This window comes from Mauremys reevesii, linkage group 7 (genome assembly GCF_016161935.1).
Source record: "Mauremys reevesii isolate NIE-2019 linkage group 7, ASM1616193v1, whole genome shotgun sequence".
NCBI classification, from domain to species: Eukaryota; Metazoa; Chordata; order Testudines; family Geoemydidae; genus Mauremys; species Mauremys reevesii.
The window spans coordinates 114,641,547-114,666,138 of NC_052629.1; the positions used below are offsets into that span (position 1 = coordinate 114,641,547).

The 24,592-nt window shown below is 38.7% G+C and overlaps 1 protein-coding gene across 1 annotated transcript in view; it reads left to right on the forward strand.

Annotated features, from left to right (window-relative positions):
• Window positions 1–24,592, forward strand: part of CNTN3 (contactin 3) — a 225,926-nt gene that overhangs the window by 195,733 nt on the left and 5,601 nt on the right. The window contains exons 10-19 of the mRNA XM_039482772.1: window positions 1,618–1,745; window positions 2,689–2,864; window positions 11,281–11,398; window positions 12,671–12,829; window positions 12,928–13,077; window positions 14,513–14,583; window positions 15,610–15,844; window positions 16,048–16,163; window positions 18,912–19,098; window positions 24,386–24,498. Of these exons, the coding sequence (XP_039338706.1) occupies window positions 1,618–1,745; window positions 2,689–2,864; window positions 11,281–11,398; window positions 12,671–12,829; window positions 12,928–13,077; window positions 14,513–14,583; window positions 15,610–15,844; window positions 16,048–16,163; window positions 18,912–19,098; window positions 24,386–24,498 (1,453 nt within the window). The remainder of the gene's footprint in view (window positions 1–1,617; window positions 1,746–2,688; window positions 2,865–11,280; window positions 11,399–12,670; window positions 12,830–12,927; window positions 13,078–14,512; window positions 14,584–15,609; window positions 15,845–16,047; window positions 16,164–18,911; window positions 19,099–24,385; window positions 24,499–24,592) is intronic.

Below are 24,592 nucleotides of genomic sequence, written 5' to 3' on the forward strand. Positions count from 1 at the left end.
TTTCTGCAGCCCTCAGAGTGACACACTCCTTGCATGGCTGCGTGACATTTGCCACAGTGGAAGGGTATCTTAACTGTATCTTCGCTGTGTGGGTACATTAACCAAATCAGGTCCCAGGCAGCCAGACTGCCTCTGGCGTATTATACTGCCAGTGAGCACCACGCACGCTATGTGGCTGAGAGCGTCTGCCACAGCAATGAAGGAGCTCCTGTCTGAATAGGTGAGTATTATTGTTTAAAATTGAGAGTAGTCCCCGAGTAAAGCCAAATGATAAAACTTTTACTGGGGATGCATGTCAGATCGTTGGAGTTAGAAATAAATTTGAATTTTTTATCCTCTCAGATGCATTTGAACGTTTTTCATGTTATTACAAGAGAATGTTAAAGTGATAAATTTAAGCTCTAATTTTTGCAGGCATGTATTTCGTTATGCATTATTATCATCACACTTGCCTTTTAAACTGTCATGCATTAGTCATAAGTACTTTTCTTATTCTTTACCCTGAACATCTGTCCGTATGTATCCTCAAATTAACAATGCAAAGTGTCTCTTGTAATCCAAAGCTGCTTCGTTATTTATTGTACTAGTGGATAAACCTGTTAGTTTAATTGTTTGCATCTTGGTATATTTAAATATTCTCTCCTTTCAGCTAGTCTAAAAGAAGAGCATTCCTGAAACACATAGAGCCGCTGTATGTGGTTTTAACGGTTAATTGGGCAATTGTTCCACCTTAAGGTTAAGAGCAGTGTAGCAATAGTATGGAGCCTGGCTACAGTATCTTAGTCGTGATCTGTGATCACAGATGATTGTTGGTTTTATACAATCATAGTGGAGATGAAGGTCATTGATTCCATCAAACCACAAGAATAAGTTGTAGTCTGGAAATGCTACATTTATTCACTCTATAGCAAATATTACCCTGAAACATGAGTGTCTGTTGCGCCTAGAAAAAAAACATTTTGTATTGTGTATTATTTGCAGGATAACTAAATCCCATGTACTCTATTAATGACGGTACAGCCCACTGAAACAAGCAACTTCTAAGGGACAAGTTTTGTTTCCAATACACAGCTGAAGCAACCAGGCGGTGCACTCAGATCTTTCCTTCACATCTGCCATGCAGACCTTCTCTCTCCAAGCCAAAGAGTGGCAGCAGAGCTTCTCAGTCACTACCGTTGCAGTTTCACGGCTGCACTACCCCTTGCAGCCATCTTGCCTCCTTTTGCAGGACCCCAAATTAACAACCAATCACCTAGGCAGAGAACATCCACTGAGCCATGCTCTGCAGTATAGGGGTGGTGGAGAGCTAAGGAAGAAACTTTTATGCAGACAACAGGAAACCTGCCTCTCCCAGGCTCTGGAACCAGTTTTGGGGGAGGAGCAAGGTTCTGGATTTTCCCCAAGGAAAACAGACTTGTTAATGTATTTTCTATAGCATGCGAACACACAGTGGGCCAGATTCCTCTGCTGCATATCATCACTGCATAGCAGTTAAATTTTAAAACATCAGTTTGGAGATTGATCCATTTTGCAGTGATGTAATAAGGTGAATGTTCATTTGTCTTCTGCAAACCAGTGATGCATTTTTCATCTCTCCATCTTTTTTTTTTTTTTTAGAATAACGTTATTAAAAGATGGAGGCCTAAGCCTAGCTAATGTGACTAAATTAGATGCTGGAAGTTACTCTTGCCTGGCAGAGAATCAGTTTGGAACAGCTAGTAGCACAACAAGCTTAATAGTTACAGGTATGTTTGGGGGGTTTTAATACGATTATTTGAAATGGCTCTGAATTGCAATAAGTCCAGCAAGTAGAATCTGCAAGAAGCATAGGAGTTCAAAATTTGGGCTGTAGTGGGTATATTGTGTGTGAATGGAGGTAAAGGGTCTGAGGAGTTGTATGTTTAAAAATAGTTAAATAAAAATAGATCAGTTCTGGCTCTTTTTTAAATTTAGAGGGGAAATCTCTAATCTATATTGTGAAATAGTTACTAGACCAGGGCACTTGGAGTAAGGTCATCTGGATACAACTACTGGCTTGCACACTGACTCATTGTATAATCTAGGGCAAAAAATTAAACCATGCTTCCTCAGTTTGGCTATCTGTAAAATGGGTCTATTTTTTACTTTCAGTTTCAACCTGTTTTGAGAGTTAACTGGTGTTTGTAAAGCACTTTGAGATAGATTAATCACTAAAATTACCACATTCTGTGAAGTATCAGAGGGGTAGCCATGTTAGTCTGGATCTCTCTTTGCTGCTTTCACATTCTGTGCTTGCTCGACATGTAGATCTTCCACTAATAATACAAAAAGCATGCAGGAGAATCCAACAGAAATCCACAGTGTGGATCAGAGAGGAAGATTTTTCCTTTAATTATTAGCAATATTAGATTTTCTATAGAACTGTACTTTTTTGTGTGTGTTGCAATTTGTTGAGCACTACAAACTACGCAGCAGGTCACATTATACTCTGAGCCACAAGGACCTCCTATTGAGGTTAATAAGCTCTCACAATACTTCAGGAACAGAATTCGATCAATAATATTTGCAATGTGGAATTTTACTAACCTAAAGTGACTGCCACTGGTCAAATGCATCTTATAGAATGTGAATGTTTAAAGCAAGCTCAGTAACACAGAAAGGTGGGATAACTGCTGAGATGGCTAAAATGACTATTTCTGCTCTCCATAGAGCCAACAAGGATAATTCTGGCACCTTCAAACATGGATGTGACAGTTGGAGAGAGTGTAATCTTGCCGTGCCAAGTTCAGCACGATCCATTGCTAGACATTGGCTTTGCATGGTATTTCAATGGAACGCTCACCGATTTCAAAAGAGATGCCTCTCATTTTGAGAAAGTAGGTGGGGTAAGTTGTGAACATTTGTTTCTCTGATTATAGGTGCATGTATCTTGAAGACAAGGTTGACTTAAAAGAGCAAAAATGTTGCACGCTTTGTGACTTCAGTTTTTTGTTTTGTTTTTGTTTTTTTAAATTTAACATGGTAGCCAAAATACAACCAGATCTTCTCTTCTTATGGTACGTCTACACTGCAGCTGGGAGTATGCTTCCCACCTTGGGTAGACAGATGCATGCTAGCTCTGCTTAAGCCAGCACACTAAAAATAGCAGTGTAGCTAGAGGTAGCCCAGTTGCCAGCTCAGGCTAGCCAGTTGAGAACAAACCCACCTAGGCTCCTTGGTGGGCTAGCCTGAATCCCCGTCTGTGCTGCCCCCAGCTACACTGCTATTTTTAACATCCTAGCTTGAGCAGAGCTAACGAGTCTGTCTACCCCAGCTGGGAAGCCCACTCCCAGCTGCAGGGTTGTCACACCCTTTAGTATTGTAGAATTGCCTTCCCCAAAGGAGATCAGCTGTTCAGAATTACAGGCACAGACCTTGCTGCTTTACATATTCCATAATGCAGATATTAGATACCTGAAGCCCAATAACACAAAAGAATTAAAAAATTACGAAAGTTATGTACACCCCACAACCACAATATCTCTTTGAATCATAGGTGAGGATCCAGATAAATTGAAAACAAGTTGTTTGCTGCCACACATAAATCTGTTTAAATAGGTACTTCATGAGATGCATCCCATGTTCTTCGCAGTGTTTGCATTCCTCAATGGTGCACAACGTAGATGTTTTAGTCTTTGCCACAGTCAACCACAAATTGACTTTACCATCAAATATATTTTTTCCAAACAATATCACTTTGATTCATACCTAAAAATACTGAAGTCTCCATGAATAAGCATCAGAGAGGGCTCCTATTATCCTGACATTACATAGTCCGCTTAAGAGAGAGCAATATCAGAGTTAGATGTGTCAGCAGTGCAGTTCTACAAAGCAAGGCTGGTAAGAAGTTTGTGTGAACCTTATGTCGAGTTTGTCTGTGTAGATTTGTACCACCTCAAATTTCACTCCGAGGTTTGGGTTTAAACCCACACAAAGTTTTAACATAACTGTTACAAGAGATCTCTATACGTGTATATAGGTAAATAATTAGGGTGCTAGAAGAGAGTTACTCAAGAATATGTAGCAGAGTTCCTGCATTGTAGGACCAATAACATTTGCTGTGCACTGTGAATGGCTTCCTCTGTGTAGCTCTCTACATCAGCTCTTCATAAAAATTGCTGAGTGTCACCTGGTTTTGCATCCAACTACTGTGCAATGGCATTACATAGTTTCAAAGGAAAATTCATAAATGGGTTCAAGATGATTGGAAGGTTTGTGTAAGCCTTGGAGACCCTTTGATAAATCTGAAAGGCATTTCTGATTTGTAACTGTCAAATCTTCATATCCCCAAAAGAACTAAAAGAGGATTTAAACACTTCTCCATCCCAGGCAAAGGCAACAGTTATCAGCTTGAGCTCCCTTCAAGACCAAAGCTGGAATGTGCAAATTACTGCCCCAGTATCTGGTATAGGGGAGGACCATTCATTCCTTCATCAGTACAGACTAAAGCATGACATAAATCCAGGATGATCTTTTCAAAGCTGCGTCTATGCGGGGACATGTTATAAACATAGCAGACAGTATAAGACCCCATGTCATCTGAATATTTTGGCCTAATTTGAAATAATGTATTTGAATGATACGGGTATGTAAATAAAAAAAATATATTAAAAGTTTGAGGCCAGATCCTTAGCTGGTGTAAATTGGCATAGCTTCATTGTAGTCAATGGTGCTATACTGATTTACATCAGCTGAGGATCTGGCCCATGTACGCTGTTTCTAAGGACTCAATGCAATTATTGTCTGAGCGCTCACGTTCTCCAGTGCTCCTCCTGATGTATGGTTCTGCACCACTCCCTGCTCAGGGCGGTGTCACAAAAGCCACAATCTGGGCTTCTAATTAAGACATTCGGCTCTTGTAAAATACTTGTCTATATTTTCAGACACTCGCTGAATTGTGTCAGTCTCTGAACGCTTTCTGTCTAGTTAGCAAAATGGTTGGTTGATTACAATGAATGAGCAAACTTGGCTTCTAAAATTTTAAGCTTCCAGACTCTACAACACAAAAGAGGATTGCTTCATTTTGAAATCAGGTGTTGTATTTCGTTTTTAGTCACACACATGAGAAAAGCTCCAGGTTTTCCCTTTCACTGCTCAAAGCTTACTTTTCCATTTGTTATAATAATGGGGGTCTCTCACATCCTGGTAAGTATCCTAGACTGGGATTCTTCAGTTTAGAAAATATATGACTAAAGGGGGATATGATAGAGAGCTATAAAACCATGAATGGCGTGGAGGAAGTGAATGAGGAGGTATTATTTACTCCTTCACGTGACACAAGAGCGAGGGGTCACCCAAGGAAATTAATAGGCAGTAGGTTTAAATCAAACATAAGGAAGCACTTCTTCCCACAACACACAGTTAACCTGTGGAACTCATTGCTGGGGATGTCATGAAGGCCAAAATTATAACTGGATTCAAAAAAGTATTAGATAACTTCATGGAAGATAGGTCCATCAGTGGCTGTTAGCCATTGGGTCAGGGATGCAGCCCCATGCTCTGGGCGTCCCTAAACCTCTGACTACCAGAATCTGGGACTGGATCATAGGGGAATGATCATTCAATAAGTTTCTCTGTTCTGTTCATTCCCTCTGGAGGATCTGGCACAGCCACTGTTGGAAGAGAGGATACTGGGCTAGATGGACATTGGCCTGACCCCGTGTGGCAATTCATATGTTCTTATTCACTGTATGAAAAAATAGCTAGAGACCCCAGTTTTGGTGGTGGCTGGCAGTGACTGTGGCAAATGCAAAGTAACTTTTCAATTGATGTTTTCTCTTTGAGATGAGCAATGATGTAATAATGTAGTGGGAGTTCCTGGAACATTCTTGAGGGAAGTGGCGTGCCTTCAATCTTTGACATATAGCAGCTCTTAGAAAGGTTATGGTAGCACCTGTTATGCAACATACAGCTCTTCCATATGGACCCCCAAAATGCCAGGATATAACATTGTTTTACGTCTCTTTTTTGTTAGAAAGATAAGTCATAGGAGCAGCATGGCAAATCAAGCAGTTTTTGAAATTGTGAACAGATTGCCTGTAAACTGCTTCAGATATCACCTGTTCAGACAATCCAGCAGCAGTTGAAATTGTCTTCCAGCCAGCAAAATGAAATGCAAGGATGGATTTAGTTTGTTTTCAGTCCAATTCCATCCAGGAGCAGTAAGAACAGATGCACACTTGCAGACTTACACAGAGCAAAGCTGCAGCATGGATTCCCTTTTAACACTGACCATGTTGGTTCACTCCACGCTGGCCTTAGCTTGTAAGTTCTGTGGAGCACAATGCCGTAACAGGTGCTCATATAGTATGGGCTGCCAGTTTGTATTGCATAGGTTAGGGTAGAATGCAGCAGGGAAGGTGACCTTCCTATCACCTTAAATTGTCCACACTAGCAAAGATTTAATTGTGCTGGCCAGAGATGCCAATGAAACTTACTCTGTTGCGACCTCTCTAATGATCAATGACAGTAGAGAGCACCAGCTATGTCGCAGCAGTGTTGGCCAAGTATTTTCAGGGTATCCCAGAATGATTTATGTGAAACTTCAGGACTTTGATAGCAGCATATTATTTGGGATGTAATGTATGAAAAATATTGGAACTTATTCTACAGAACTCTATTGTTTACCGCAACTAAAAAGGGGATTTGGTTTAGCCCATTCTAAATTGTCATCCAAGGAGCAGTCAGACTTTTATTTAAAGTAACATTATTTTATTTGACAATCCTCTGGGTAAATTTATGTGTAGAAGGCTTCGTACAAGATTAGTTTGTGCTGATAAATTGCAATGTTGAGAATATGTGCTGAATGCGCACTTCCTGTCAGGTAGTTTCTGTACTCCAGGTTGCCTTTGCATTGCTCGGTCTCAGGGTCTAATCTGCTATTGGTGATGTGATTACAGCACATGTAGAGATACACAAATTAGCTTTAATCTAGCTAGCTCAAGTTCCAGTAGCAGTGAAGTCACGGCAGCATTCACTTCAGCGATAGCCACCTAAGTACATCTGCAGGGTCTCAGGTGGGCTTATAAGCCCATGTTGAAGCCCCGTGTTGCCATCACTTCACTGCTATTGGTTCCCAAGCTGACTAGGTTAAAGCTACCTTGGATATGTCTACACATATTGCAGTCATGCGTCCTGATTTGCAGTGTAGACATACCCTCAGTATATTGTGGGGTATTGCAGCCAATGTTAGCATTGTCTTGTAAATTCTTTTCCTGTAATTATTTACATCTACATTATATTAGTGAACATAACATTACATTTATTTATTCCTGTATAGTAAGGAGAGCTGTTAAAAACATGCTTTTAGGTTGCATTACACAAAGAGGTTATGGGTAGTACTAGTGGGACCAGCACTTAAAAAAATCAAAACTAAAGGCTTGATTTTGCTCTCATTCAAGTCAGCAGTGAAATTTCTTTTGACTTGAATGAAGCAGGAATAATCCCTGAGACACAAGCCGGTAATAATATTGCAAGTTTATGCAAAATTTATTTTAGAGCCTTGTATTTTAATAATGGGCAGTCTTTGGAAACAAATGATCCTTGAAATATTAGTATCAAAATGCAAGTGCTAATGGTGGTGAACATAAAACAAACACCCCAACGAGTTTCAATGTTTATTCATTCAGATTGCAGTCTCAAAGAAAGCCTTAGCAAAGAGTGCCCACGTACATTTCTGAGTGACTTTGGCATACATTTGTAAGTGCAGTAAGGGTTATAAAACAACAATCATCCAAAGCAGTGGCACTTCTCCTTTCTCCCACACATCATTAAATCACCAGCCACATGACCAATATAACTGAAAGGTCCCACCAGACAGGACTCCCACCCTCAGATGCAACACTCCTCTGCCTGACAAATGGGCTTGAAAGCATGCTTGGAAGGTCAACACATTTTAGTAAACAAGAGGAAAACTTCTCAAGTCTTCCAGGATGTGTCTGTTCCAAAAGGGGGCATATCTTCATTCTGTGGAAGGGCAACTTATTCAGAATAAAAGTCACTCTGAGGAGGAAGCTAGTCACCAAATGGGAGGAAGAGGTGGTCTATTTAAAAAATTACATCGCTGTTGAGAGGTGGAGAACATTTACTGAGGAGTTTTACTCTTGCGACATAAAACACTTAATTCTCACCTGCATTGCTGCAAAACGACTGTTAGTCTATAAGGTGCCACAGGATTCTTTGCTGTTAATTCTCACCAGTGCACTCCAAACTTAGACACACTAAAAATGCTCTGTCCATGAGTAGTCTCCCATTAAAGATGCAGGTAGGGCAAAGTGGACTGTTGTAGCAGTCTACTCTCCTATGACCTCAGTCCTGGAGGGTGCTAAACAACTCTCCACAAGATGTGGTCAGCACCCTTTCCTCCCACTGAAGTCAATGGGAGTTGAGGGTGTGGAATACCACTCAGGATCAGCTCTAAATGTGGAAAGTTCATAGAAATGTAGGATTGGAAAGGACCTCAAGAGGTAATCTAGTCCACCCCCTGAGCTGAGGAAGATTAAGTATACATAAACCATCCCGTTCTTAAACTCCACTGATGGGGATTCCATAACCTCCCTAAGTAACCTGTTTCAGTGCTTAACTATTCTTATAGTCCGAAAAATGTTCTTAATATCTAACCTAAATCTCCCTTGCTGTAAACTAGCAACCTTTTATGTATTTGAAGACTGTTCTGTCCCCGCTCAGTCTTCTCTTCTGTGAACTAAATGTATCTACTTTCAGCCTTTCCTTACAAGTCATGTTTTCTATGGCTTTGATGTTTACAGTGGCCTAATTGGTCTGTGTGTTTTTCTTAAATGTTCTAGCCATTCAGAACTACTTTACTACTCTTCTCTGGCTGGATTGTTTCTGTCTGAGGCTTGGTTGACGTCAATAATAATAATAAATTAATTAATGTATTCTATTTTATTGGTATTAGAGGCTTCAGCCAAGATTCATGCAAACCCCCAGTCAAGCAGTCCCTCTCTAAAGAGCTTACAGTCTAAGTACACAAGAAAAAAGATGGGAGGAGAAACAGAAGCACAATCAAGTGATGAATGACTTGCCCAAAGTCACTCAGATCAGTAGCAGCACCATGATTAGGACTCACAGTCCAGTGTCCTGTCCCGTAGACTACATGACCTCTCTAGACAATGCTCCCTCTCCTGTAATAACCCTTGAATAGAGGTCCTCAGGTAGTGAACCTTTCTACCAACTAAATGATCCATAGATGGCCAGTTTAGAATTCTTCTGCAAGTGGCAGGATTTCCAGGCTATAATCAGGCTGAGTTAGGGGGACCAGGTTCTGATTTTGGCTCCATGAGTGTAAATCCTGCATAGTTCCTTTGGAGTCAGTTTGACCCCAGATTTACCCCAGTATAACTGAGTTTAGAAACTGACTTAGAGACTCATCTCTTGGGAAGATGGGCTATGAAATGCCTTATAAGGAGTTACTCAGCAGCAAGAAAGAGGGGATATCCCTTCTTCTGAAGAATCTTCCTCTGTGGCTGTAGAAAGGGAAAGAGTGTATCCAATGCAGGATCAAACCCTAAAGCAGTACTGCAGAAATAAATGTTAAGTTGCAAACCTAACACTTCCCAGTGCATTTTGAAATTACAGCTATCAGTCAAGACTCACGTCTACCCTCTCCACACACAGGAGGAAATCAATGTAAAGCAAGTGCATACAGTGCAGTCTGAGGAAAAAAGAATGCACCGTGGATGAAATGCTCAGTTAAAAACCAAAAATAACACCAAGGGAATCTTAAAATTGTGTGAATTCAGCCAAAGAGTTACAAATGTACAACTCCTTTTAAAAAAAACGGTATTCGTGTGACATTAAATATGGAACACCTACCATGGAAAGTCTGCAGAAGGAAAAAAATTAGTTTTATGATTCTCACCTACAATTTTATCTCATGTAAGGACACAACAGTTTGATTGGGGAGGGGAGCAAAATTGACTCTCTAAAACCAATCCAATCTTGCATTGTCACATTCTATTTTACTCACACACCTACAGAAGAAGCTGAATTTTTTCATACCAATTTCACATGGCTACCTTTTCTAAAAGTCTGTTATATCTGGACTAAACTAGGAGTCGGCTTAAGAGTGTACCCTTCTATTTAGAATGCAAACTCCACAAGTGACTAATAAGAGGTCCTTTGAGTCAGGCAACTACATTAATGTATTATAGGAGATGAGATTAGTGCATCACAAGTAAAATCATAGGAGTGACTGAGCAGGGCTGTGACAGTGGAGTTGCAGCGGGCAGGTGCAAAGGGCGAGGAAGGGGACTCTAGGCTCCTGGCGGGGTAGGACTGCAAGAAGGAGGAGGAGCCTCTGGTTGCAGGGAAGGGCACCCCACTGCTCAGTGGTTCCTGTCTTCTCAGTTGTCTGAACTCCCAATTATCCAAATAAAATCAGTGTCCCCCTGCTATTCGGACAATCAGCAGTATTCTGTATACCAAACCCCCCTGCATTGTGCATACTCACAACCTAATGGAGACCACCAGATGTATCAGAAGAGAAGATGGAAGGAAAAGTAAGTGGAGAACCACTGTAAGTGGATGACATTGAAGTTTACACAATCCTGTCATCCTGATGTCCCAACTAGGGATTGAGTATACACTTCCATTCTACACCTTGACCATACAACCCTACAATTCCAGGACCATATTTGATTTAAGTTTCAGTCCCTTTTTGCATATATGTCATTCCAAGGAACCATAATTGGCATTCTGATTGCTAACATAAGCTATTTGTGTCAAGAACTTCTCTAATATTTCCAACACATTAATGTGGTTAACCTCATGCATACATATTCCAGAAATCCCCTAGAAATCTGTTATTTCAAGCGTAAACAGACCTTTTGTGGATTACTTGTTTATCACAAGATACATATTGCTAAATCGTATAACCCTAGGCCAAGAACTGTAGGCTAACTAACTAGGCCTCATACTTTTGCAGAGCCTGTAACAAATATTTTTATAAATTTTCTGTTTCCCCCTATTTACATTATAGCTTTACTTGCTTTCCTTTTTGGCATTTTTAACATTTCTTAACATATAAATTAGATAAGCTCGTTAGATACAGACCTACCAAAATCAGTTCAGGAGGTCAGAGGTCAACAGAAGCATATTAGTTATAACATGAAGTGAGCACATTTTCTCCTCCTTACAGAACAGGTGTACTTTGGAAACATTGGACATTTTGGACTGCTTGTTTATTAGTTAATAGAACGTGAACTTTGCATTAAATATAAAATGACTTTATGTATTCAACAGAGTGCATCAGGAGACTTAATGATTAGAAACATCCAGCTGAAACACAGTGGAAAATATGTTTGCATGGTAAAGACAGAAGTGGATAGTGTATCATCGGCAGCAGATCTGATAGTACGAGGTAAACCTTGGCTATTTTGCTGATCTTATTTTCTAATGACTTTCCTAGCTGACATTGTGAAACAAAGAAGGGGCTAGATTGTGACTTGAACTATACACATGTGTAAGTGAGGAATGGAAAGTATGAATACTCCCCCCCCCACCCGCCATGTGCATGCACACACAGCCCTGCTTGGACCCTGCACGCCCACTTACACTCTCCTTGGAATCTGGAGGAGCAGACAATGGGAGGAGCACTGGCTTTACACCTGTTCTCATGGCTAGTTGAGCTAGTGGGGGAGTGCAGGGGTGTAGAAACTCGATGCTAATAGAAATGCAGTTGTGAATGACCTCCACCAAAGGAGCAAATAGGCAATTGTGGCCTACTCATACACCTGCCACTCCTGAGGCTTTGTCCTCGAGACACAATTTAGTCCAAATTATGGAATCTGATGGTATTTTTCTTAACTCAAGATTTATTTTAGCTGTTAGAGATTAAACTGTAGCGCTAAATAAACTCTAGTTATTGATTAGCTAGCTGAACTTATTGCTAATACAGTGACAAAAATTCCAAAATCTACATTCATTCAGTGTATTTTAAAATGCACTTGACGTGGTGGCTGAACTGTTGAGCATTTCATCACTACCACCACCCTCTGGGGCAAGGCCAGTTTTCATCTTCTGTTTGGCAAGTGCCTAGCACAATGGGTTACTGGTCCATGACTAGGGCTCCGAAGTGCTACCACCATAATAATAATAATAATTTCCTCTCCTGTTTTGTGTGAGGCAAAAGCAGCATCTTTTACAGGGTCTCTCAGAATCAGGATTTTCCAGCATGCCGCAGGAAGCTTGCCTGAGTGAATCGCTGTCCAGGGTGCTGATCTGATGTTGTGCTGAAAAATTACTGCAGTGCATCATACAGAAAACAGCTTTAGATAACAAATTGGAGGACTACCGAACCGTATTAGTAAATTAAAGGAGGACATCAAAGACTAAAGAAAAAGGCATTTCATTTGGAAAGGTAGAGGAATCCTGCTGAACAGAGGTCCCTGAAAGAACCTATCATCTGTGTTATAGTTTTGGAATTACCATTTCAGAACTTGGTTTTCACAGCTATAAAATACCACACAGAAGTTCAGGAAATGTGAAAACTTGTATTTTTATTGCAAGCTAAATTGTTTTATTTCCCCCACAGTGCTGGTAAAATAGGAACCAGTTGGGGCTGTATTTGTGGGTTTTGCTACCTTCACAACATCCCACCAACCCGTCTCAGTCTGCTTTCTGATTGTATTAGGCTCCCCTGGCCCCCCTGAACACGTGAAAGTGGATGAAATAACGGATACCACAGCTCAGCTCTCTTGGCAAGAGGGTGCAGATAATCACAGCCCAGTCACTACTTACGCTATTCAGGCGAGAACACCGTTTTCAGTGGGTTGGCAGAGAGTCACAACAGGTAAAACAAGAAACCTTGTTATAGTGTCTATATCCATTTGAAATGGTTATTTAAGGAGAGGGGGAAAGTTCCTAATGCCCCACAATTTTATTAAATAGTTCCTGATGTCATTGATGGAAACACTTACACGGCCACGGTAGTGGATTTAAATCCTTGGGTTGAATATGAATTTCGTGTCGTTGCCAATAACAAAATCGGAGGTGGAGAACCTAGTTTACCCTCAGAAAAAGTAAGAACTGAAGAGGCAGGTTAGTGGTTTTTTCTATTTGTTTGTTTATAATTAAAATGCCATGGCTACAAAACAGCATTCAGACCTATGATCCTTTTCATGCCAATTTTGAACTACGGTCCAATATAAAGGCACAGAACTAATTTGTTTTTGATTTTTCCATGCAGCTAGATGAGTGGCCTTGCTCCACTGCTATTGTCAACAAAACATCCCAAATACATGCTACAGCATGCTGAGATCTCATTGTGTTCAGTCAGCTATGTAGAGGCTACAGATTTCAATGGATGTAGAGGGGATTTCTTTATTTCATTAAATAAAGGAGTACAACAGTGCAAGTTTCAACATGGGATTGCTTCAAATTTTCACTCAGTTCATCCAGAAGAAAGTATCATTTGTACTAGACAGTAATGTTTTCATAGTACAGCATGGGAGCGCTGCCTTCCTCACAAATTTAATGTTCTGCCATTAGTGCTATTGAACACTCATCGGTGATGGATAACGAAGCACACACTCTGGTGCTCACATGCTAAGATAAGAAAAACCAATTTTAATCACTACAGGATGGAATTACGAGAGAAGGTCACTGAATAGTTGCATTTTCTCTGAAGCACTGAAGTATTAAAGGAGTCTTTAAAAAAAAACAAAGCAAAGCACAGGACTAGAAAATTACTCTATCCAACAAGCCCTGTTTTTAATGCTTGAGAAACACAAGGGGACTTGAGTATAAGTGAAGATTGGGATTTTCTTTGCAGTCAGCATCATAAAGGTTTATAGAGTATACAAAGAGTTGGAGCATAAAGTATGCATGTGTGGTTATCTAACAGTAATATTTTTCTGCTCAGGACACGGGAGGGGATTATTCAATAATCATCATTCTCATTAAAATCTAATGTTGTCATGCTGGCAAGGTTACTGCTAATTTGTTTATCCTGAGGTTAGGTATAGGTTGTCATTTTTTTTTTTCATTCATAAATCAAGTTAGTTTGGTTTTGCCACTTTTGCGTTTCTTCTTCTCTTTTCATCTTGGTGCACCTGGTACATATAAGATGTGTCCCAAGAGAATATATTGAAGAATTCCAATAAGGTGGTAGTTACACTGAGTAAGAGCATTGCACAAGTGATCTGTGTAACATACCCAGCATGACAGCTTGCAGCATGTCTCAAGTTGTTTGGGGGCTCTTAAATTTAAACCAGGGTGCAATCCTGCAAATCAGTGAGTTCCTCCTGTAAGTTCTGTGCCAAGCACAGCAAGTGCACAAGCAAAATGAGTGCAAGAAGCGCTTGGTGCTTCCAAGGATTGGGTCCACACAACAGCGTAGAAACAACTGCCCTGTTTCAAGCAACAAATTGAGTAAAACTCTGAGTTCCTTTCAAAGCATAATTAGTGTCATACAAAGTCATCTCTTTAGTATGTGTCTATATGTTTATCTAAACTATGTGTTTCTTCTTCACAGTTCCTGAAATACCCCCATCTGAAGTAAGTGGGGGAGGAGGCAGCAGATCTGAACTGGTCATAACATGGGATGTAAGTTTTCTGGCAAGAGAAATTCTTCTAAGAATAACTCTTTTTTCATTCAAATTCCCGCCCAGAGATCAAACTCCTTGCATTCAGCAGCATCTCATCTAGGACATACGAGTGTGCTAACATTCTATCATGTTTGCTATGCATATTTCCTTCCCGCTTTCACTTCCATTAGTTACTGTCCTAGAATAGAATCAACAGAAAATATAGTTAACGTGCCTGAGATTGCTCCTGGCTTAGCACAAACGTTAAGAGAAGTGTAGAAACATTGTTGAAGAGTCAAGCAGAAGAATTATGCCTTTAATTTTGTCCATTCCCCATGGCACTCTGGAGCTTCTCCTTGATTCTGCTAGTTTTGGACTATCCAGGCTGGCACATAGGAGTAAGGAAGACAGTTGAGTAACACTTTATATTAAGGGTTTCATTTATAAATTGTTTATGAAAGGTTAATAAATGTTATAAACATGTTACATTCATGTTACATTACATCCCTAGCCTCTGTTTGTCAGAGGGTGGAGATGGATGGCAGGAGAGAGATCACTTGATCATTACCTATTAGGTTCACTCCCTCTGGGACATGTGGCATTGGCCACTGTCGGTAGACAGGATACTGGTGTGGATGGACCTTTGGTCTGACCCAGTATGGCCTTTCTTATGTTCTTATAAGTACTATGTGTTATAGATGGTTGTCACTTCAGTAGGTGTTAAATAGTTATAACCCATAGTAGTAAGCAATTTGGTGTCCTGATGAACTTATTAACTTTTCATACAAATATCAATTAATAACTTTTTAACCCTTTATAAACAATTTATAAATGGAACCTTAATATAAAATGTGACCAACATTTTTAAAAATATTTACTCAGTGTCTGTCAATCCAGTTTACTTAGTGAAAAACAAGCAACGTTCCTAACAATTTATTCTGTTGTTAAAGGCAATCTTACAGTACAAATCGTGAGGTAGCCTCAGGGGAGCACACTTTAATATACCGTACATAACCCATGAACTTGTATCCTTGTTTTTACACAGCCTGTTCCTGAAGAATTACAAAATGGTGAAGGATTTGGATATGTTGTTGCTTTCCGACCTCTTGGCGTTACGACATGGATACAGACTGTAGTCACATCTCCTGATACACCAAGATATGTCTTTAGAAATGAAAGCATCCTGCCATTTTCACCGTATGAAGTCAAAGTTGGTGTATATAATAATAAAGGAGAAGGGCCATTTAGCCCAGTAACCACAGTGTTTTCTGCTGAAGAGGGTACGTGTTTGAATCATCTCTTGAATGGTTTTCTTAATGCCTGTTTGATATGATAATATTACAACAGCTGGATGAATATTTGCTTAGCAGATATCACTGAGGCCATTTTCAATTAAAAGCCGTGCTGATATTTTTATTTTCCTCTTTACCATTTACCATTCCTGTTTACTATTGTTCTCTTATATTTTTATTTCCAAATACAGAGCCTACCATAGCGCCTTCTGGTGTCACTGCAAAAAGCTTGTCATCTTCAGTAATTGAAGTTTCCTGGAATGCCATTCCTTGGAAAATGAGTAGTGGACGGTTACTAGGTTATGAGGTAAACCCCTTTAACTATGCACCCTCCAGTAAGGTAGCATGACCATAATTATGTTTTATTTCCTAATCATTTATTTGTGAGTTAGCAGTCATGCAGTATGTTCAAATAATAATAAGAACATAACAGTAGGAATATATTACCGACCAGCTGAGCAGGATGGTGATTGTGGAATGCTCAAGCCAAAAGAGAATTTGAAGAGCAACTAGCAAGACTCAAAAACTAATAACAAAAAAAAATTAAGTACATCCAAAGCAGGAAGCCTGCCAAACAAGCGGTGGGGCCACTGGATGATCAAGGTGCTTAAAGGAGCACACAAAGAAGACAAGGCCATTGTGGAGAAGCTAAATTAATTCTTGCATCGGTCATCACTGAGGGGGATGTGAGGGAGATTCCCACACCTGAGCTTATTCTTTTTAGGTGACAAATCTGAGGAACTGGCCCAGATTCAGGTGCTGATAGAGGAGGTTTTAAAAAGTAATAAGTCACCAGAACCAGATGGTATTCAGCCAAGAGTTCTGAAGGAAATCAAATATGAAATTTCAGATCCACTAACTGTGGTATGTAAATTATCACTGAAATCAGCTTCTGTACCAGATGACTAGAAGATAGCTAATGTGATGCCATTTTTTTTAAAAGGCTGTAGAGGCGATCCTGGCAATTTTAGGCCGGTAAACCTAACTTCAATCCCAGGAAAATTGGTTGAAATTATAGTAAAGAACAGAATTATCAGACACATAGGTGAACACGATTTGTTGGAGAAGAGTCAACATGGCTTTCTCAAAGGGAAATCATGCCTCACCATTCTATTAGAATTCTTTGAGCGGGGGGGAACAAAGATGTGGACATGCGTGATCCAGTGGATATAGTGTACTTGGACTTTCAGAAAGCCTTTGACACGGTCCCTCAACAAAGGCTCTTAAGCAAAGTAAGTAGTCATGGGATAAGAGGAAATGTCCTCTCGTGGTTAAGTAGCTGATTAAAAGACAGGAAACAAAGGGTTGGAATAAATGGTCAGAATGGAAAGAGGTAAATAGCGGTGTCCTTCAGGGATCTGTAGTGAGACGATTGCTGTTTAACGTGTTCATAAATGATCTGGAAAAAGGGGTAAACAGTCATGTGGCAAAATTTGAAGATGATACAAAATTATTCTATAGTAAAGCAGACTGTGAAGAGCTACAAAGGGATCCCACAAAACTGGGTGACAGGGCAACAAAATGGCAGGTGAAATTCAGTGTTGATAAATGCAAAGTAGTGCACATTGGAAAACATAATCCCAACTATGCATACAAAATGATTGTGTCTAAATTAGGTGTTACCAATCAATAAAGAGATCTTGGCATCATTGTGGATGGTTCTCTGAAAACATCTGCTGAATGTGCAGCGGCAGTCAAAAAAGCGAACAGAATGTTATGAGCTATTAGGAAAGGTTTAGATATTAAGATAGTGAATATCATAATGCCATAACACCCATACCTTCAATACTTCATGCAGTTCTGGTCACCCATCTCAAATATCATTATTTTAGAAATGGAAAAGGTACAGAGAAGGGCAGCAAAAATGATTAAGGGTATGGAACAACTTCCAAATGAGGAGAGGATAAGAAGACTGGGGCTATTCAGCTTGGAAAATAAACAACTAAGGGGGTGGGGGAGTCCATCTAGCCCAGTATCCTGTCTTCCAACAGTGGCCAGTGCCAGGTGCCCCAGAGGGAATGAACAGAACAGGTAATCAAGTGATCCATCCCCTGTCGCCCATTCCCAGTTTCTGGCAAACAGACGCTAGGGACACGGATGTCCAATATATAGGTTCTGTATAGTAGAGAATTTTCTTTTCTCTCTCTCTCTCTCTCTCTGACTACGCTTGGTGTCTCTTTCCAAATATATTTGAGAACCCACCAGAAAGGGCGTGTATTGTATAGTGATCCCTGTGATGGCAGTAATGGCTCTATCTCTCTGTCTGCCGCAAGCTGACGTTTTTTGAATGACAGCTTTAATTTCCGTGGGAATTGTTTTATAAGATACAGTATTCTAATGAGTTTAGTGTGTGTTGTATTATTGTTTGTTAATCGTGTTTGTTACGATACTGCCTAAGGACCAAGAATGTGATAAGTGTTGTACAAACACCAAATAGTAGACAGCCCCTGCCTGGAAATGGTTACAGTCTAAATAGATGAGGCAGACATGGGGTGGGAGAAGGGGTAGAACACACAAACAGTGTGAACAATATCTTGACAGCAAACATCATGTTAGTTCTATGATTTTGGGGTGTGGAGGGCCTAGTTAAGAGGGTATCAGCTACATGGAAAGAAAAGTGAGGGGAGAGGTGACATTGAAGAGAAAGGAAGGTTAGGGAGACAGGGCAGGGAGACGAGGATAAGAGGGTCATGTATGCAGGGAAGTTGTAGTGAAGAGGCTGTAAGGGAGGGAGAGGGTTGAAACAAACAGCCATTCGGCGCAGGGCAGAGAATGTAATGATGAACTAATGATTTTCCTCTGTCATCATTTTCATTCAAATAGTCTCTAACATTTTAGTTTCCTCTTTCCTATAACCACCCTAGGAAAGAAATATTAGTATGAAAGGTACAGCCAGATAGGCAATAGGGATGCTGTTTTCATAGGATATGTATTATTTCTGAAACTTTAAGGTAATTCCACCATTTTCAAGAGAGAAAAAAGCATTTACAGGAATCAGACATAATACTGCGTATGAACATTTTGTCACAAAAATGCTTTATGTTTTGTATCATAGGTCAGGTACTGGAATAATGGTGGAAAAGAAGAATCTTCAAATAGTGTAAAAGCTACAGGGAATGAGACATCAGTAAGAATAACAGGCTTGAAGAGCAACTTAGCATATTACACAGCTGTCCGGGCATACAACAGTGCTGGGTCAGGACCTTTTAGCGCCACAGTCAATGCCACCACAAAAAAGACACGTGGGTATCATCAGTCTAAATAAATGAGGGGAGGGCCATCATGGGTTTTCATCACGTGCAGGCAAAAAGGAAAACGTGTGCATTATTGGGAATGATGAGAGGAACAAATGAACCAGACTTTCATATAAAATAGAACCCTCATACTTTTTCAAATTCAAGCCCAGAGCCAACACCCACTTCTGTGGATGTTATTCATGATCATGGTTATGCAAAAATCAGACATGCTTATGGACCTGACTGACTGAAAGTCACCACCACTGATTTCTAAACGTTTGTGAATCTGGACTGCTAAATTCCTCTTACTGACAGAGAATTTTCAGAAGTCAGGTTTGATTTTATGATGTTGAAAAACAATCTTCTGCTATATGGAACAAAGTGACTCACTGAATATTTCATGGCTTTATAATATAAGTTCTCTAGAGTCTGACTTTGGAGGTGGACTGCAGTTCATGCAAAACAATCACTCATGTTGACTCTTGTGTTCTCTTGCCCAAATTGCTCACAAGATACCACTTTACTACCAAAACAAGATTTAACTCCGGAGAACACACAAATACTTAGAAAGGCTGTGATAATTTCCACAGAACAGGAAATGTTTTGCGTGTGTTCTGATGTTTAAACACAGTTCAGAATCAATGCCATAAATTTTGAAGCTTTGCTTTTTAATTAACATAAATCCACAAGTAAATCTGAATAAAGGGCCAAATATATACTCAGAGACTCTGATATATTTAATAATGCAATTCCATCTTGAGTAGTCCCATGGCCAATCCCATTATGTGATCCAGTTTGTCAGCCTCTGGCCGTTGAAGAATAGCCCCAATAAAGTTAACGTCATTATGGATACTCACATGAATAAGACAGGCAGGATTTTGCCCATTTGAATTTTAAAAGTGTTCCATAGAAATACAAAATATTGTTTTGTTAGAATGGTTGCATTATAGTATTGTCAATTTTACTATATCCCAGAACAAAAAGTGTTAAGTAAAAACACCACTGCCAGTTTAACAATCATTTTACTGAGCCTTCTTGCTCATATTTTTGTATAAATGCAAGTTTTCTTCCCTAAGTCCACTGATTACTGCCTGACCCATTCACTGATGCTGCAATCCTAATTTTGTGACATTGTGGTGTCTTGGAAGAATATACGTGAGACAAAACCACTTGACTGTGGTAGTTATTGAATTAAGGCCTCATGCCATTGACTTCAGTGGGCTTCGGATTTGGCCCTGAATGAATAAATCTGGAATACATTTTAAATGATTTTAAAAAGTTTCTAGCTACACGCCAATATTTTGGTAGTGACTAATGAAAGTAATTAGATTATGGTTCAACAGAAGAATGTGGAAATTTGAAAATTTTTTGTATCCCTCAGATTAAGTGCAACTAAACAGCTTTCTGCACAACTTTAGTACTCATGCAAAGAACTTTAATGTTTCAAGTCTTCTCATCTTCTCTAAGGAAAACTTTAATTCAAACACTGCTTTTTGAATTAAAAAATTGCTCCAAACTTTCCACTCACGAAACATTCCTCACCATCTCATCCCTTTCTTTTCATTCTCTACTTTCTTTTGAGTAGAACTGTTTGAAGAATTTGAAAATTCAAAAATTTCAGTGAAATGTGGACACATTTTTCATTAAAAGTTGTTGAAAATAAGTGTCCCTTTCTTCCATAAGCTCACATTTTAAGCTTTTTTAATTCCCACCAAAACCCCCTGAGATCTTTTTTGAATAATGCCCTTCTTATTGTGCATATGATTATATATGTTACATTTGCACTTTCCACACTTTTGCATGCAACCCATAAGATATTTGTTAATATTAACCTCTAACATGAAACATATAAGTCACATACCATAGTCATGGATCATGAGCGTTCAATTTCACAGTCTATATATATAATGGTCAATGTTCTCTTCATAATCAATGCATGATGCCTAAAGCCAATGTTTCTCAACCTTTTCAGGCTGGCAAGTCCTTATTCAATGAAAAACAAATTGTGCCCCCCCGTCTTTCATATCTTATAAAAGTAAGAGTAAAAAAATAGTGTTTCAGTGCTAAGCCGATATAAATGTATGGGGGGGTTGACTTGCATGGGTAAGGGTGTTCAAAAAGAGGGGGGAAAGCAAGATTTTCTTTGCATTAGATTGTTATAAAATTTGCCTCACAGCCCCAGTGATTGCTTCTCATTACACTCACCATGAGGCTGGGGGGGTCTGAAAGCACCAGTTGAAAAACACTGCTGTAAGCCATACTAAATTGTTTCCACTGCAGGTTCTGTATCAACCACTTTGGAAACAGTGTTTCCCCCCTGTTAAATATTATGCACATTTTCATATTTCTAAGAGAGTCTCATCACATTTTTTTAACCTTGTAAGAGTATCACTGAAGGTGACCTCCTAGCAAAGGCTGTTAAAACTTGCCCTAATAGCTTCATTGTTTTCAGTCCCATCAGGCAGAACTAAAAGCAGAGGTGCAATATATTGATCCATCAGAGCAACTCCCCTATTTATATTCCCATAAATCTAATGGTAAAATTCATTTTGTGTCACCATGACAGGAATAAACCTAATTAGAACTCTCTGAGGGAAAGTCAACCAGTCACATTTCATTTTTAATAGGCTTCAGTTCAGCATGGGACTCATAATTCCCATCATGGTCAATTATCTCACAGTTGGTCTATAATGATTAGATGCTCTCTCTTAATTGAAACTTCTTGATGTGGCATAGAGAGATGCAAATATAAGTTTCTGTATAGACTTGGCAACTGGTAAAGAAGGTCCTGAAATGAAGCAAGAAGGAGCCAGTTATTGTAATATCTCCTGCAGCAGAATACTCCCATTTTGGTTATCATGTTACTGTCATAGTCATTGGAGAGGCAAAGATCATTTTCAAATGACCATAGTTCTATTAATTATAAACTTAATATAAAGCCAGTAAACTGTGAATTCAGCTTCTAGAGGTTGGGTTAAGTCAAGGCCATTGTGCAAGAGAACTTTTTAGTTAATTGCATAGGAGAGAAATCAGTGGAATGGTGGACTAAAGGTATCGCTTTCCAAACATTGGCTGTGGTATGTTAACTGTTTTGGGAAGAATTAATTTTTCTTCAGAAAAAAGGGCTTTGAATTTTTTCAATAAGTTTATCCCAAATATTTGACAGAATATTTTTGCAGCATATTTTAGGTTTAAACATTACATTGTGCCTTTATCTTTATGTGAATTAATATTTTTAAACCAAAAATCAAGAATTACTGTTCTTCCTGAAAAACCTTGAATTATGGAAAAGTTCAGATAAACAACTGTGCAAGTCTTCACTCATAGAACCATATGATAAAACAATTTAACATTTATGAGTACTTGCAATATATATAAAAATCATTAGAACATATGTTCTGCACTTAAGCATGTAACTAGCTTTAAGTATATCAGTGGTCTCAGTGAACTCAGTGAAACTATTCACATGCTTAGAGTTGGGCAAAATTTGTCATGCAGTTTTTTTGTGTGTGCGCACAAAATGCAGGTTCCAGTTCTTTCAGGTTATGAAAGAATTTATCAATTTGGGTCAATTTTGGCAAATTGTTTTGGTCAAATAGAAAAAAAATGAGAAATATCAAAACACTACATATTGGCGTTTCTGAAACACAATATTTTGATTTTTGTTTTGGAAAGATGTTTTGTTTTGGAAGTTCACTCAGTTTTTTTATTAAAACATTTAAAAGGTTAAAAACCTGAAAAATGAAATGGTATGTTCTGTTTTGAGTAAAAAAAAAAATCATTTGATCTGAAATGATAATTTTGTTTTACTTTTCAAATGTCAGTGGATTTGGTTTAATTGTTTCTGTTGATCCAATATAGCCAATTTTTTTTTTTTGGTTTATCCACTGAACCAAAAAATTGATTATTTGCACATCTATACTTGTGAGTTACTTCTGTAAGTCAAGTGGTAGAGGCCTATGATTTATGCATAATTATTGTGCATTTTTCCACTTGTTTGCAGATGTCATATTACTTTTTTGCTATGGGTTTAAAGGAATGATTAATTAATTCTCAAACCCAATCTTAATATCAGTGTGTGAGAACTACTAAAATACGCTCTAACACTCAGCTCGCGAGTATAAAAAACCTTTTTTGACAAACGCCTTTTATATATATAGAAATTGGATATTAGTTCATCAAGGTAAATTCTTAGAAATAAGAGCAAGGAAAATACTGAAAAAAGATAATATTTGCTTTTGTGTCTGCTTTGTATGAACATATGTGAATCCAGATTTACTGACATGCATGTTCATAGAAAAATTATGAAGTTTCATATGTAAAACAATTTTAGTTTTGTTCCAGTGAGTACTTGCACTCAAAATGCTCATACTACAAATTCCACCAGAGGTCATTACCATAGTTTGATATTGACTGTTCTGCGCCAAAGCTTAGACTTATGCTCTTTGAGCAATAGCTAACTCTATTAGTTAACAGCATTAGTAGGCTGTTATACTTTTCAAGTGTGTTTATTTGCTCAGGACAAGATTTTCAGAAATGACTGGCGACTCTAGATGCCTCATTCTCTAAATATACAACGTGAGACACTTTAAGGGATCCTGATTTTCAGAGGTTGGGAGCTTGTTTTTGAATATCTGGCCCCTTCAAGTTGTATCAAAAATTTGGGCACCCAACATTTACTAGTCCTTTTTTAAAATCTGGGCCTTATCCTGTCAGGGAACAGAAAGAATACTACGTGGTTTATCTGACCAATGACCAGTCTGACTGCAGCTCTAATAGGAATTACTGAAAACTTACAGATAACTCTTCATAATCATACCAAAGTTTAGGAAAAAAAAGTAACAAAAGAAATGTCAAATACTTTTGCCGTAACCAATAAATTCAAATGAAGAAAGACTAAATTTGTCAAAGAAGTTACTCATTGCAAAATATTTTCAGTCTTAACAGAATGTTAAAGATATAAAAGGTCTGTATCATCATTCCTCTTATTATAATTTGTTCTAATTCATCATTTTTATATCTTGATACAAAAGCTTTTATCTGGCCATGTTCAATGAAGGACCATAGACTGATAAGTCAGAAATAACATTTTTGTGCATCTCTATTTATCTCCTCTTCTGTTTTTCCAATTTAGTCTCTGAACCATACAGTCTACAAGTGATGATACTCTATTTGAGTTGCTTTTACATCTAACATGTAATGACAGTCAATTACCTGAACTATTATTTGCTGTTGTATAATAAATCACTAAAGCCAAGTAAATTAAAATCATGCTTTCATTATGTATTTCAAGCACCCAGTCAGCCTCCAGGAAACATTATATGGAATGTTACAGACTCCAGGGTAGTACTGAACTGGGAGCAAGTGAAAGCAATGGAGAATGAATCCGAAGTAACTGGATATAAGGTAGGTAAAACAGTACAGTTAGAGTACTTTATGGCAACAAACGCTTTCATTTTAAGCTTTTTTCATGTTTATTTCCAAGGCAACAAATTTAGAG